The sequence below is a fragment of the Limanda limanda genome, chromosome 2 (assembly GCF_963576545.1).
Source record: "Limanda limanda chromosome 2, fLimLim1.1, whole genome shotgun sequence".
Classification (NCBI taxonomy): Eukaryota; Metazoa; Chordata; class Actinopteri; order Pleuronectiformes; family Pleuronectidae; genus Limanda; species Limanda limanda.
The window spans coordinates 20239775-20255017 of record NC_083637.1 but is presented as its reverse complement, the minus strand read 5'-3'; the positions used below and the strand labels follow the sequence as shown (position 1 = coordinate 20255017).

The following is a 15243-nucleotide window of genomic DNA, read 5'->3' as shown; positions in this document are numbered from 1 at the left end:
GCATTAATCCCCTTTTCTAATTTCCCTACAGTAAATCTTGTTGCTACGTCTCTGTTTATCTTTTTTAAGCCTTGGCCTACTCTGAGTCTCTCTGTAAGAATTGTGACCCACTTGTCCCCGGTGTGAACACAAGACACCAGTCAAAGTCAAAAAGTCTCCACGGCAACAAAAGTAGAACTTGAGAAATAACTGCAAATCTGCAGACACGACATGCAAGCATGTGTATAAATGTAGTCACCAGCTGAGGAATCAGTCACCAGCCACCCACTTACTGTATGTCCAAGTAGGAAGTAGAGTACACTCCCTGCAGAGCTTCTCAGTCAAATCCTTCTAGAAAACAATTAATTTACAACCTGTCTCTCATTCACGTCTCTTCAGCCGCCAGTCCTATTGAGAAAACACCTTAGACGCCATGTTTTGTAGCATGTTTTGTAACATGTTTTGTAGCATGTTTTGTAGCATGTTTTGTAGCATGTTTGGTCTAGTCACTAAATGAAGTGGCTTTAAGAAGGTTGATGCAGCATTCCCAGTTCAGTGAAGGATTCAAGCCACACAGTTTAAATGTTCTTTTTAATGTTCTTCGCATTGATGTTTGTAAAATGGAATTCAGTCTGGTTATAAGTTTCTGCATTTGTTTAGTTCTCCTCATCTCACATGCAGGTTTGGAGACTGTGTGACCCTAAATGCCTTCAGGGTGGACCCAGGGGTGGGGCCTTGGGGGCACTGGCCCCAGCTGAAATCTGATTGGCCGCTTAAGGCCCCCTGTATATAAAGTTATCATTTGCTAATAATACTATCAATAAATATGTTATGTTATTTTTGAGCCACAAAATGTGCTTCATCAGGGGTGAAGAGTGTGGCCCTTTTATGGCCCCTGATTTAGAAAAATCCTGCATCTGCCACTGCAGGGTATTTGTCCCCATGTTTGTCCCTGCTGGATCCACCTGTCTGACGTGTGTCCACCCTCCAGTCAATGTGATCTGTTGACTTCTTTCATCCTTTACAGTTTAAAAAAAAAGTGCTGCTAATAGATGGACTGTGTGAATGTGTTTTTGAATGGGTGAATGGCAAACGGTACTGTAAAGCAATAGAAGAGTGTTATACAAACTTTTTACAAACTATTTATTTTTGGACTAGCGATTACAACTTTGACTCACACTCGCCTCGACCTCATAGCCGCGCTTGGTGAAAATATCTTTACAACCCCACAGCAGTTTATTTTTGTGTGATGGGTGGTGCCGTCAAAATGCCATATTAAACCCCGGTGTATTCTGGGTGTTTGAGGAGGAGAGGTTACATTAGGTGAGGCCGGGAACCTTTTCTTTATTTTCTGAAAATATCACAATATATCTAAATCTTTTTCAGGCTGAAATCTATCAGATGACAGGATTTATTTTGATTTAATTGATTTTGATAATTATTGTATTTGAGTTATTCATCATCGTCACCACACTGATATATATATATGTCATTTGTTTAATTACTCCCATCACAGAGACATTAGAGACATTTCGGCTGTCTGACATCTCTGGAAGGCTTTAGTGCGCCAAGTCCAAACACTACAATCTGCTATGAACATCAAGTTAAATGCAATGACAAATGTACAACTACATTGACCTTTAAATGGCTGTTTAAAGATTCAGACTTGGTATTTAAAGTTAGATTTAGGTCATGGTTGTGTGAAGTGTTGGGGTCAGGCATGGTGTAAGTGATGCTGTTGTTAAAGTGACAGCAAACACCAGGTTCAGGGGCTATGGAATGTCTTATTTTGATTAGGGCTTTAAAGAGTAAACAAGGCTGTGTGTGTGTGTGTGTGTGTGTGTGTGTAACATTGAGATGGAAGGGGGAAGTACACTTTCATATGTGTGTTTGTGTCTGTGTGTAAATTTGTGTGTATAAACAATCCACGTTGAACTTTTTATCAATCCAGTTCTTTAAACAACTAACCTTCATTTTGAGTGATGACACTTACATAATGACTTGTACATAGGCAACAACCCCTGATTACAAGTACAGGCCGATTCAACAACCTTTGACCTTTGTCGCTCTGAGACAGCCTCGCTGGGACTGTTAGTGTAGGTCTGAGTCCTCAGGCTCTTCGAATATCTTCCCTGGGAAAAATTACATCATCCCCTGGACTAATGGTGCGGACAGAAGCTGAGCCACTCAACCTTGTACCTTGACTGTAATCACAAAGGACACATGGTTACATTGATTATGGCTCATCATGACTGCTGCTGGGCTGCAGGGTTGAGACCTTAATGCTATAGTCAAAGCAAAAATTGATAATTTCCTGGTACAGTTAAGCTGTTTTTTAAATCATGGTGTAGTTTGATCCAAGTTGACTTAATCTTTTGTCAATGCAGGCCTGAAGGCTGTTGATAGATTAAATCCTTAGACTGATATTCCAGTGAGATCTCATGTGTAAACATCAACTTAGACCCATAGTCCTTGGTGGTGGATTGACAAGTAGGATTAATAGTCCACCTGATGAAAAATTGCACTTGCAATAATCAAATAAAACTCTAAATCATTCCCTTTTAAAACTTTATAAATGAGAACCACATGTGGCCACTATCCTTCCCAGCTGTTATGAAGATGTAAAATAATGTAAATCAGCCTCCGCCTGCTGCTCGACGGTGTGTTTTTTCCTTGTGTATTGTTAATTCACAACAACCTCACTTACTAAACCTTTCTGTTATGTTTAAAGTGAAGTGGTCAAACTGCAGGTTTTGATTAACAAGGGATCGAGATTAATTACTGTAAACCAATATTGAAGTATGCCAATCAAAATCTGTGATATCATTCTGATGTAACTTCACACGTTGATTGTGTTGGTAACTTTGCTAACTCTTTAGAATCACATCTGTAGTAGACTGGGCGGTACAAATCAACTTGACTTGCTAGACCTGTAGTTATCATGCATGGGGATACGAAAGATCAGCTGTTTGAAATGTAAAAAATAAATAAACAAAATTCCACAATGAAGAATGATGAATTACTCTCAGGCAAATGATTAAAGACACTTTCTGTTAACAGGGTGACACATTGGCAGTGACACATCAAACACTTTTGCTTTATGTATGTGTTTTTATTTCTTTGAAAATACATTGATGCCTTCTGTAGACAGTAGAGGGTGGAGAGGTGTGTTTGAGGATATTTGCGAATACCAATCAAGGATAAAAAACAATTTCAATATCTAAAATCTTAGGATTTAAGAAGTTCATGTCAAAGCTTTCATTTTAATCATCCGGTTACCTTGATACCTTCCTCACTCTTTTTTGTTGGTTATTTGGTTACTAACAGTCTTTTACGCCCTACAAACCAGTGAGTGGGTCTGAAAAGACGGGGTTGATTGCATCATGTAACGTTGGCTTGTTTCATTTCTGCAGACATTCTAAAATAATTGGTATTATACTAGATCTCATGGGTGTTTTTCTGTCATGAGGGGTTGAGCAGCAACTGCTGCGGGCTAAATCCAGTCTTAGCACAATGACAGATGTCATCCTAATGGATGCCTGTGGTTCCTGGATCGACACGGCACCGATACCAACAGGGAGCGAGGAACCGAGCCCCCTGCTGGGAGAAATGTCAGCCATTTTAAAACGTATTAAGAACTTGGGAGGAGAGAGAGAGGGACTGTGGAGATGGGATCTCTCAGGAGGAAATTGCATCTGGTTTTCACATTGGTTCTGTAACCTCACATAATATTACCCTGATATTCGTGCTGAGGAAAAAGTGATTCCCTCATATAAGTGGATGTAATGGATGATGTTGCTCTCACCACTGGTGACTTGATAAATGTGTGTAAACCCGGTGAACCTGATCATGTTTTGAATACTGTGTGTTTAGATTAAAACCAAAAAGTTTAATTCCAATTCAGGTGGCTTTGAATGATTAAATGATCTTATCTGTTTACAAATCAAGTTGGCTTTGTGCTGTGAATGTACAAAGAGCTGGCCCTGCCATTTACCTCTCAATTACCGGAGGAGATATTTCACCAGGGCACAGCAGGAGGAAGCGGTGGCTGGGAGGGGGGGATGGAGAAGATGGGTCAGGCATTGTTGCGGTTGAAAATATCTGCGTGCGTCCATGACATTCAAATTCACAGAGCTTAGTGGCCTGGGTGACGGACAGAAGAGAGGATTCGCTGAAACGTAGGACCGGGACGGGGGAAACAAGGTCATCAGGTCATTTTGGGCGTAACAAAAACAAACCACACACACACATGGAAAAGAAATAAGTCTCATCTACCCCTAAGTGACCTGAACCACTATAGAGAGCAGAGGCTGAGCAGCAACTACAAGGGCCACAGCCATGACACTGATTTGCAAACCAACAATCAAATTAAAACCGATTAAATAAAGCTAAAGTAATGCAGCTAACAATAATCAACTGGGAAACATATCATAGAGATGATGGAATCCAACCGAGCGTGAACTATATGAAGAATGAGTAATTTGAACTTGGGCTAACCCTCCAGACATATACAACATCTTCTCTGCTCCCACTCGACGAGCTATCTGGGGTCTGGGTGAACTTTTGGAAGCCTGTTAGTTCAGTCAAGCATTAAGCTAGCTGATGCAGATGTCCTTTAACACCCTGTGGTCGGCCGAATGTCTGCCGGGCAGTTCCATAGCGGAGCCCATCAACACTGCATCATTAGCTAAACTCTATGTCAGACCACAAACAGAGTGGACTTAACTGTAGTTCGACTGGAGTGGGATTGCTGGTCTTTCATTCTGATTTAAGAAAAATCACAGTATTTCTGCCAGAATGTGTCTAAAGGTAATTTTCTCTTTACTGTTTTGAATTTACCAGAAAACCAGTGAACACAATTAATGGATCTTTGTTATAAATGGATGTTCATGAATGGAACAACTCTTTATCATTATGCTTAATTTCTTCACTCTCTATCATGCAATGGAAGAGGTGTCAGATCCAGAAAGAAGTTACATAACTACGTCATGACACAAAATTGACTGATGTCCTTTCACTTAAAAATTATCCATTTCCAGACAAATGTGGTTATTGATACGGAGCAGTAAGAGTTCAGAAATACGTCTGCATCAAATTTAAATACTTTTCTTGTGGCATAATCAAACAGACTGGACCAGACAAAAACCCTTTAAACATTAAGTCATTAAATATAAGCCTCGTTGACACAACTGCAGATACTTTTTTTGATTGATGTTTCGCCTCCATTTAAAAAGAATTGACGTCTCCATTGACATGTAGGTATCGTTCTTAAAAAGTTGAATGCCTGGAACCAGGTCGACCGGCTACGAGATGAATGGAAATGAATGAAGCAATTTGATTTGAAGCCCAAAAAAATATTGGAGAACATGAAAAAAGGCAAAGGTACAAGAAGTGAAGAAACTGCACATCCCATAAACCTTTCCAAATGTTTCCTTTGGCACAGTGATGCTCAATTTAACTGAATACTTGTAATTAGACTTGGCAGTGTTAAGCAAACAGGGATAAACCGGTATATAGCCGCCATTGTTGTTGTTGTTTCTGGCACATTTTCATCACACAAAGCAGGTGTGGGCATGCAGGAAGTTTATAATTAAGTATATTATTTTTCATGTACACAGACACAGGAGTTTGAAAATCAGCGTTTTGGAAGGCATTAGTAAAAATGTTGACTTAAAACGTGAGAGAGGCCCAAATGCAGAGAAGAAAGATTGTTTTATAAATATCTGCATTAGTGTGGACAGGGCAGCAGAAACAAAATCCTATTCACTCACACAGTTTGATCTCACCTCTTCTTTAACTGTAAATGTCTGTCGGAAAAGAATACATCTTCCCTGAGCGAACGGAGAGCAAACTACACACACACACACACACAGTCTGTACAAATATTGTTTATACTGACACATCACACAGCATACTGGAATGTACTCACATTGTTTCCTGTCATTTTTGTCGCTATATATCTATATATCTACAGTTGTAATCTAAGTGTTCCAGTGTTTGAGAGGCAAATTGCACACTTTCACATAACACACACATTTATCACACAACTCACGACCAAGCATGAGAGAGGAGTATTCAAATGGCAGTTGCGAAGGCTTTAAGACGATCAAAGGTGAACTAGTTAGCACCAGTTGTGTTAAATTACAAACAAACACAATACAATAATACTTGGATTACAAACAATCAAGTCTATCATTTCAGTTTTAGCAAACGATTTCGGAGAAACTATTTCTCTTTTGTCTGGAAATAAAAGAAATTATTTTATTTTCAAAACACTTCACAGCTCCTTCAGAGGAAAAAACATCTTTACCTGAAGTTCAATATTCAGAATCTTTATAATACTGAGCATCATGTCTGTAAATGGTTAATTCTTTTATCAAGTCTTCACTGACTGTCCTTCCTATCAGTGCAATATTTTCATCCTTTTGTGTAAGAGCAGAAATCACAAATAGTGAGCATCACATTTTAGAATTAACATCTTCAAAGACATTGAGTCATATCATAAAAAAGTTGTTGTTGTTATCAGTTCTCATCTGAATGAAACACAGGCTGGCACAGAGGGACGCAAGGAAAACAATTTTGAGCTCTGACCTTTCAACATCGCTGCTGCCTGAACAGCCCCGGGAGAGGAATTGTCCTTTTTTCATCAACTGTAAGATATCTAATGTGCTCCGTCAAGCTTATAGTTTCACGCAGCGATACGCTCCCGACCTCATACCGGCGTCGTCCTCCTGTTCACCCCGTCTTTCATATCCTTCTGGAAGCAGTTGTGGACTTGTAAAAACCCAGAGTCCCTCTCAGGGCTGTAGGGCCCTGCAGTCCCACTTGCGCCCTTCAGGGGGTCCCTACTAAGGGTGTACAGGGATATATCCCCCATCGGCAACCCCATTCCCAACCCTCTTCCTGCTCCTCCTCCACCACTACCTCCACCGATCTTCATCCCGACCGGGGAGGGCTCACGGGATGGGTCAGACGACCTGGAGCTGGAGCGTGAGCGCCTTCGTCTGTGGCGGTAACTCGGGATGCGGGAGTAAGGTGAAGAGGAGGGTATGGTTTTGATGAAGTCGTGCCTGGCTCGGAAGCGTGTGTCTTTGTTTTTCTCGATGTAAATGTTGATGGCAAGAACACCCACCGACTCGGCCACGATGAAGGAGAGGGCGCCAAAATAAAAGGACCAGCCGTAGTTGTAGTGGTTTTTCTTGTCCTCGTCTTTCTTGTCACTGGGATCGCCGGCGTTGCTCGAGATGTAGACGATGATGCCGATGATGTTGCTCAGGCCTGGAGACAGAAGTGAGAGAAGGACAGATAGAGGGAGAAATGTCAAATTCACAATGTTTAAGCATAAAAATGAACAATAAAACTTAAGAGCTTGTACAAGTGCATATGCCGTTGATTCTGTTTGGAATCACACAATCACATTCAACACAAGAGAACATAGACATAAAATAAAATTTAATTAAACACGGCCCTCCACTTCCTAGCACTACAGAGAAATGATGGCAAAATATCCTGCATACCAAAACTGCCATCTTTCAAATTTGGAGCCAGAGTCTCGACAGTAGCAATTGAAGGATGATGCCGGGCTAGTGATGTCCCGCAGATTTACGCACACAACCAATCAGGAAGCAGTCTCAGCTGTCAATCATGACGTCTTATTTAACTCTTATAGCATCAAACTAACAAACTAAAATCAAAATTACTGGAGAAATTTACATAATTTTGATTATAAAGACCTGAAATGACAGAGCCCGTGTTTAAGAAATTTGTGATGACATGTACTTTAACTTTTTTATTTTTACCCATCCACTACCATGGAGGAGGCAGGACAACGCAATTCTGGACTTGTCACACTGACACTAAAGGGAAAACTTGTTGTATCGTGACCTTGTTGTATTGTGTCTGTTTGTCTTTCCCTCTGTGTCTGCAACACAATCTTTTTGTCCCCGGCCCAGTGTGTGTCTCTACCCACAGTGCACTGTCAGTTTCATAGTACCTGCAGCCACAAACAGGATGCCAGCACTGAGCAGGATGTTGTTCCTGCCGCTGTAGATGCGTCCAACACCGACACACAGGCCACCCAGCATCAGCAGGGCGTTGCTGAGGATGGGGAATAGGCTCGAGGCACGTACTATACCTGTTCACAAGAGACAGAGGACAAGAGAGTGGGGCCTGGCTGTCAGTACAAAAGAGGAAACACATGCTGGGTAAAGTCTTTGTTTTACGAATGCCAAAGAATGCGGTGTGGTTGTATGCTCTGCCAGTGCAGTTTCAGTCAGTTTACATTATTTTTCTGGACTAATTTGAGGTGACTTTTCTCTTTGGCCACTGAAATGTAACTCCCAAATTCTAGTCTATACATTCTTGAGTCGACATGAACATCTGTACCAAATTTGAAAATAAATCCTACATGGTGTTCTTGAGATATTGTGTCCACACCAACTGAAACCATGATTCCTCTGGCCTGGTTGTCACCCATGCGGAGGCATAATAAGAAATAACGCTCCTATTACATTACATACTGAAAGAATTCAGTGTCGGTGACCCTTTCAGTCTGTGATTCATATGTCATTAGTGCCATAGCAGTAATACTAAATATAGTGCTATTGTATAAGTCCCAGAAGCAGAAATAATACAATAATACTCTTGACGTAATAGTCGTAAGTAGAAGTATAATTATTATTCATGAGGCTATTCAACATTAGATTTGATTCATGTATTCTTATACTGCACAGGGTTGAAGTACTTAAAACACTCGACTGTGATCCTCCAACACTTAAGTCAATTCTGTCAACTCAAAATTGGGATTTCTGAGAAGCCCAACTGGCCCCGTATATAACAATATGTGGCAGGCGTGGCTGACATGTGTCGTAACTCTATCACAGAAATATAGGGTGTGAAAGAAGAAGCAGAAACTGACTTAAGATTAACAGACAAATACATCCACAAATACTGAATATTAGACACTCCAGCAGACGTGCATTTCCATGATGGTTACCAAGCGAGGATTAAATTCCCTTGAATTACCAAAACAGACAACAGCAAAGATGGGAATGGTTTTCTATGGGGGCAGACAGGGCATCACACTTGAAAAAACAAATATGATATGCTGAGTGAATCTCATTTGAAACCTCCAGCAAACATGGATGGAATAGTAGAAATGTAGCAACAGCAGAGGTTAGATATTGTTCGGGGCCTGTGCTCAGAGTGACCCCTCTCCCCAACACCTTTGTTTAAATACCTCGGTCGAATGTGGAGACGAGCCCTATTGCTCATCAGCCCACAACCCACTTCATCATTTCCATAGCTCCAATTACTGTCATGACATCAGGCTTTTATGGGAGAGGGATGGAGATGTCATGACACATCCAGTTCTGCAGTGCTAACTCCACCACCGCTCAAAAAAAAGAAAAGAAAAAGAGAAGAGCGCAGATTAAGGGTTGAGGCCACTTACGTAAGATGTACTCAGAGCTGTCTGTGTCGTAGTCGTTATCCTCTGGGAAGTGATTGATCCGGAAACAGCTTCCTTTACTGATACCTGCGGAGGAGCCAGAAGCACAAGTGTTAATGCGACCGGGGGCAAGAACAATGACAGCAGTTGAAGGAAAATTCTGCGTCTTTATAAAAGAGCTTGACACCAGAAGCTTTGTTTGATACACATGGTGTGAGAGAGAAACTACATGTTAAACCATCTGCTGAATCAACAGGCAGGTTTCATGACCCTCAGATAAAACAGCTAGGGAAAAGCAGGAGTGTCTTTAATGGTGAAGAATATCAATACTGGTGGAGAACTCGCCTGTTTGCCCCTCTAACCGTGTCAGAAACCATTTCAGGACAGGCTGCATGTGTTTCTGAAGTTCTCGAGCCCTCGGGCACCTTTTATACAAAGACCCAGTCTATTCGCTGAGAAAATCTTCCCTTCACTTTGAAGAGAATAAAACATTGGGGGCATTATGAATATTAAAAGATTAGACTTTGAATTAAAACGTCTCATGCCTGATTTTCATGGCTGCCTCTTCTCATTTCTGTCTTTGTTATCTTGTTAGTGGCTCTGAGACGATACCAGACACCAAAACCAACACACCTGAGGATGTCTCACCTGACATGAGAGTAATCTATCTTTTCTAAACTATTTATGGAGTTAATAACTTAAAACCTTAAACACTGACACAGGAACTAAACTTATAACAGCGTGAATTCTCAGTTTATTGTGCAAGAAATATATAAAAGTGTAATAGCAAAAGCTTGTAGCTCCTTTAGTTTGGATGTTACGTGAGATGAAGCTTCTTCAGTGGGTGGATGAGCTGAAAAAATGTAATGATTAGTAGACACTTTATTTTAAACCATTTGCCTCCAATAGCTGGTCAAGTTTTAATAAATCATAGGAAAAAGAAAATAAAGTGTTCGGGTTAAGGCAAAGATAAAGACTGCCATTTCTTTGTAATGTTTAATTGTACAACCATGGTGAAACCTACAGCACTGATTTATTTTCTATGAATAAATTTAAATTACTTGATTGAGGAACCTGGAGCTTCACATCCATCCACATGAAGAAATTTTTCAAGGCTATTTATAAGTTATCAAGCATAAGGACTGTTTGGATGATTTTCCTGAATTAAAGCAGTTTGTGGCGACCATCAGCATGATGGAGAAATGTTGTGTCCCCATTATATTTGTCTATGGGTGCATGAGTGTGCACATGATGCCAAACTAAGTCCTCCTGAAGATTTCACACTTTTCCTGATGCCAAACATGAATGTGAACACTACAAGATTTCAAATATTTAACAAATGGACTTCAGAATGTTGAAAGAATAAACATACTGTGTTTTGTTGAGAACACTGAATGTGAATAAAGACAATAACACCACAGAGCATCTTAACAGTCACTGTTGACACATCCGCTCCTTCATGTGCTGTTGTAAACACTAGAAAGTGTCATTCCAAGGATGTGGGTGTGGCCAGTGACAAACTGAATTGTAGCTTCAAAATCTAAAGCTGTGTGAATGTTGGCTGCCTCTTCAATGTCCGAATGGCTTTTATTAAGGCCTCTGGCAGCTCAGGTACTACTTTTGGGGTAAAAAAGTGTTATGAGGTAAGAAACACATTGTTGTTAGGCCATAAGAATAAACATGATGAATTTTGGAGACTCTGAATCTAAATAGCACAATGTGTGTTTGGTATACACTGTATATAAAGATGGACGAGGTGACTGCTCCCCAAAAGTGAAGCCGATACGTCTCAATCACCACCTGGTGAGGTGCCTCCTCCATGGTGGTAAATGGGACATGGACAAAGTAATGGGAGAAAGTGGAGATGCTTCGTCCGTCTTTGTAAATCAAGATGCGTCGTCCATCTTTATAAACAGTCTATTGTTTTCACCCAGGGCACGTTTAACGTAAGTGCTGAAGAACGAAAAGAGACAGAAAAATGAAACATACTCAGGAGTCCAGACTCCACTCTCTCAACCTCACTCCTTCAGTCTCTTTCAACTCTCAGCCTCAACACACACTCACCACTGCTATGTTTCAATTCCTGTCCTATCTCATGTTGTTAAATCTTTCCCTCTTCAGCCCTCTGCCGGCTACCGTTGAATTTTTTATGTCCCAAGCACACCCACTGGATCGATACGGAAGCACAATCACTGTGACATATATGCAGCACACTAGGTGTCTGTCTACCTCGCATGTATTTTATATTTCGCCAAAATATAGAAGAAATCGCAAAATAGCTATATTTTCTAATATCAAACAAAAAGTGAAGATGTCAAAGAAAAGTTATTATCTCAATAAGTACTACGCAGAAGGCCAGTGAGTTAATAACCCGAGGAAAGACGAGAGGGAAAGAGAGGGAGCTCAGTAGGGGAGGTATCTCCCCAGAGCCCATCTGTCTGAGAGACCGGAGCCCATCTTTTATTACTCAGCATAGCTTCACCATGGCAACATCCCCCCGGCAACCCAGAATCACATTTCTAGCTCCGCTTCTCAGAGGACGCCTTTGACATCTTACTAATGCATTCAGCAAGCTTAAACACACACACACACACACACACACACACACACACACACACACACACACACACACACACACACACACACACACACACACACACACACACACACACACACAGGAGAAAGCCATAGAAGCAGAAATCAGCCTTCATGGTACAAAAGCTCATATAATCAGGAAACACTTGGTGAGATGGGGCTTAAGCAAGTGAGAGTGGTCGTATTTCAGCTGCAGAACAACACTTCACTTTGTTTCATTTAAAAAGCTAATTTGCCACCAGCTCTCACCTTCACTGAGCCTCCGTGTGTTCGACAAGATACGACACTCATACAGATGTCAGCTCGGCACACAGACCAGCGCAATTTCTTCTACAAGGTTAGCCAAAGAATACTGAGGCTCAACCATTGTTTATGCCTCTCGTTTGACCTAATACAACTGATTAGAGTCCCTCCTCTTCTACTTTCTGAGAAAAGATTAGACTTCAAGGCAAGAAAGAAACAAAAACTAAGTAGATACTTTTAAATCAAGGTTGGCTACAAGGAAACATAAAGAATGACTTTACTTTTTCACATTTGAAAAGATGGAGCAACTAAAGTTTCAAAGGTGCATCCCAGTTGCTTCATTTTTTAAGTGTCTATAAAGCAAAGCTTTGATTGAGAGCATCGTCACTCTGACTTCACCAAACTCTTGGAAAGTCTATTGCAGGGACATATCTAGGGGCAGAGCCAGGGGGGCACCCCCCCCACAATCTTATTGGCCCCTCAAGTGTCCCTGTCCTGTCAGTAGTATTTGAAAAAAACTACTCATATACTAACAAAACTAACAAAAAATATGACGATTCGTTGAGAATTTTTATTTATTAAGCTTTTTTGAAGTACACATGCTTGAATGGAACCAAACATATTCAATGATATGTGGCTTTGCTCAAAGTTATAGATATAACAGTAAACAAGGAGTGTTAATCTTACTGAATCAGGAATTTTGCATGAATTTTGGACAAATTATTATCCCCTCTGGCCCCCTTTTTAGTTTAGAAAAGTCCCAGATCCACCACTGGTCTTTTGGCTCCGGGAGCATCATTTGCAGATGTGTGGCAGAAGTCTGGCATATGTGAAAATGTGATGTGCATCTGTGTATGTGTGCATGTCAGAGAATGAAACGAGAAAGCGCAAGAGAAGGTGTGTCACCTTCAATTTCAGCTCTTTATGTGTGGAGAGAGAGAGAGAGAGAGGAATGGTGAAAATGACTGCAGATGTTGAAGAGCAGCGTGAACTCCATCTCACTCCTGCTGACGACTCTCTCAAGGGTTTGGAGAGAGACACAGGGAACATGTCTTTTGATTAACGTTACACAAAATTCAAAATCCAGGAATAGCAGTTCCATCTTTAAATATCAAAGACATGCAGCGCAAGTGCATGTCAAAATCAAGTGTCACTTCTATAATGGCTGCATACGTTACCATGTAAAGTGTTGCCTCTTCAAGTGGACAACCCCACCCCGATGTCTGGTCTCTACTACATGTCTGAGAGATGCCCCCTTCATGTCACGTGGAATCATGGGAGACACGAGCGTCCTTCCCTAAAATCTTCTTATGTCATGTCTGCATCTAAATATGTTGTTTGTGGATTAAAGTAACTCGCTACCCTCAGATATATCTGTGTATCTACGTACTGAAGATTTGATATACAAATATACTTGTCATATGCTTTTTGAACCTTATAATTATTATTTGTTTGGTGGTACTTGGGAATGCTGTTCCAGCCTCCAGCTTGCTATGGTTGGCTCTTTGCATTTTGATTTGGAGAGGTGGTGTAGAATTCAGCACCAGGAGAAGTGGACAGCGCCCCGTCCCGCAGAGCTGATGGGGGACGTCACCAGCGACTAAACTTCCACGGATCAACTGATTGGTTTCATCGATTGCGATTAATCCGCCGTGCGTAACTGTTACTGATACTTTCCCAACCACAGCGAGCTGCTCTCCCGACAGAGGGAGCCCAGTCCCAGTCCCCGTAGGCGTGGTTATGGTTGTGGTTGTGGAACATGAATACACAAGAAGAGCAGAACGATAAAGAGAGAATCTACTACACAATATGGAGCTCCAAATTTATTTCAATGCGAGCAACTATAAGGGACACGTTTCCAAGCAACCATATTACAGTTATGAGACAATTAGAATGGATAATTAAATTCTTAGTGTAAAACCACGATCGTTGAATTAATGTTATCTCACATTTGTTTCGTCTTTTTTTCAAGGAAGAACTAAATTATTTACAAGAAAAACCGATGGAATCGTGACTTTACGCACACACAGCCCCGGCAAGGAACACTTTCCCTCCAGTTTCTCCTATAAAGCATCACTTCCACGGAACTTTCTACTGTAAATAATATTTCTTGCTTTCAGCAACAGGTCCATGATGGTTTGATTATGTTCAACCCTGTGGGTGGTTCCTATTCTTGATGCGCTGGCACACCACCACGGATAAGGGACAACACTGGCATGTATATTGCAAATATTCATTTTTTTTCCCCCGAGTCATTTTCACGCTTTTTTCCAAATCACGTTTCATCACATTGTGAATATGTGATCACACGTTACCACTTCTGCATTGTAAATGAAACAATCAGAGGGAGGTCACCTGGAACATCAGTCAGCAAAATGCGCGTTAGCCCTTAAGATAAAATACATAAAAGTTAGACACCAACTTATCTGACTAACACTTGCCTTCGATGCAGCAGATCCTCCACAGACCAGAGTGCGTCAGGTCGCCTCTCACTTTCTTGGGCTGCATCTGGCTCTCATCCGAGGAAACATTGGTGGTGTTGCAGATGTACGCGCGGGAGTAGAGCCAGTAGTCGGTGCCGATGGCGATGGTCATAAGGCTGAACGCGGCGAAGGCCCCCACGATGGCCACGAGGGTCTGAACCCCTCGCTCACAACATGCCATGGCGTCTCATAATGTGCGGGTCCTCCACGGCGAGGAAGAGCGCACGGTGCCCATGGATGTGGTCAGAAGCAGAAGCGCTCGCATCTCGCGGGTTTTCCTCCTCATCGAGCCAAGTCTCGGTGCGTAACTGCTCCTTAAGCGCTCCTCTCCCTCGTAAACTTCAGCTGGAGTTCAGTCCAAGTCGCAGATCCTGACGCAACAGCAGTTTCCCGGTTCTCTGGACGCGTGTTGATCTGAAATCCTGCTACAGGTGGCTGGGATCTCGAGATACATTCCTTGAACAAGAGCACCTTTATAAAGAATTGGAAACCCAG

General features: G+C 41.5%; 1 protein-coding gene across 3 annotated transcripts; it reads right to left on the bottom strand.

Moving 5' to 3' along the window:
* Positions 1–6691: 6691 nt before the first annotated feature.
* On the bottom strand, positions 6692–14929 carry LOC133026727 (voltage-dependent calcium channel gamma-4 subunit-like). Of its 3 annotated transcripts, XM_061093681.1 has the most exons (5): positions 14703–14929; positions 10945–10947; positions 9431–9507; positions 7973–8113; positions 6692–7257 (listed from the first exon to the last, which is right to left on the bottom strand). In XM_061093681.1, the coding sequence occupies exons 1-5, from the start codon at positions 14927–14929 to the stop codon at positions 6692–6694; spliced, it is 1014 nt and encodes a 337-aa protein (XP_060949664.1). The 3 variants fall into 3 exon arrangements, with proteins under 3 accessions (XP_060949664.1, XP_060949648.1, XP_060949656.1); XM_061093665.1 differs by lacking the exon at positions 10945–10947 and having other exon boundaries at positions 14697–14929; XM_061093673.1 differs by lacking the exon at positions 10945–10947 and having other exon boundaries at positions 9431–9514; positions 14707–14929.
* Positions 14930–15243: the final 314 nt, after the last annotated feature.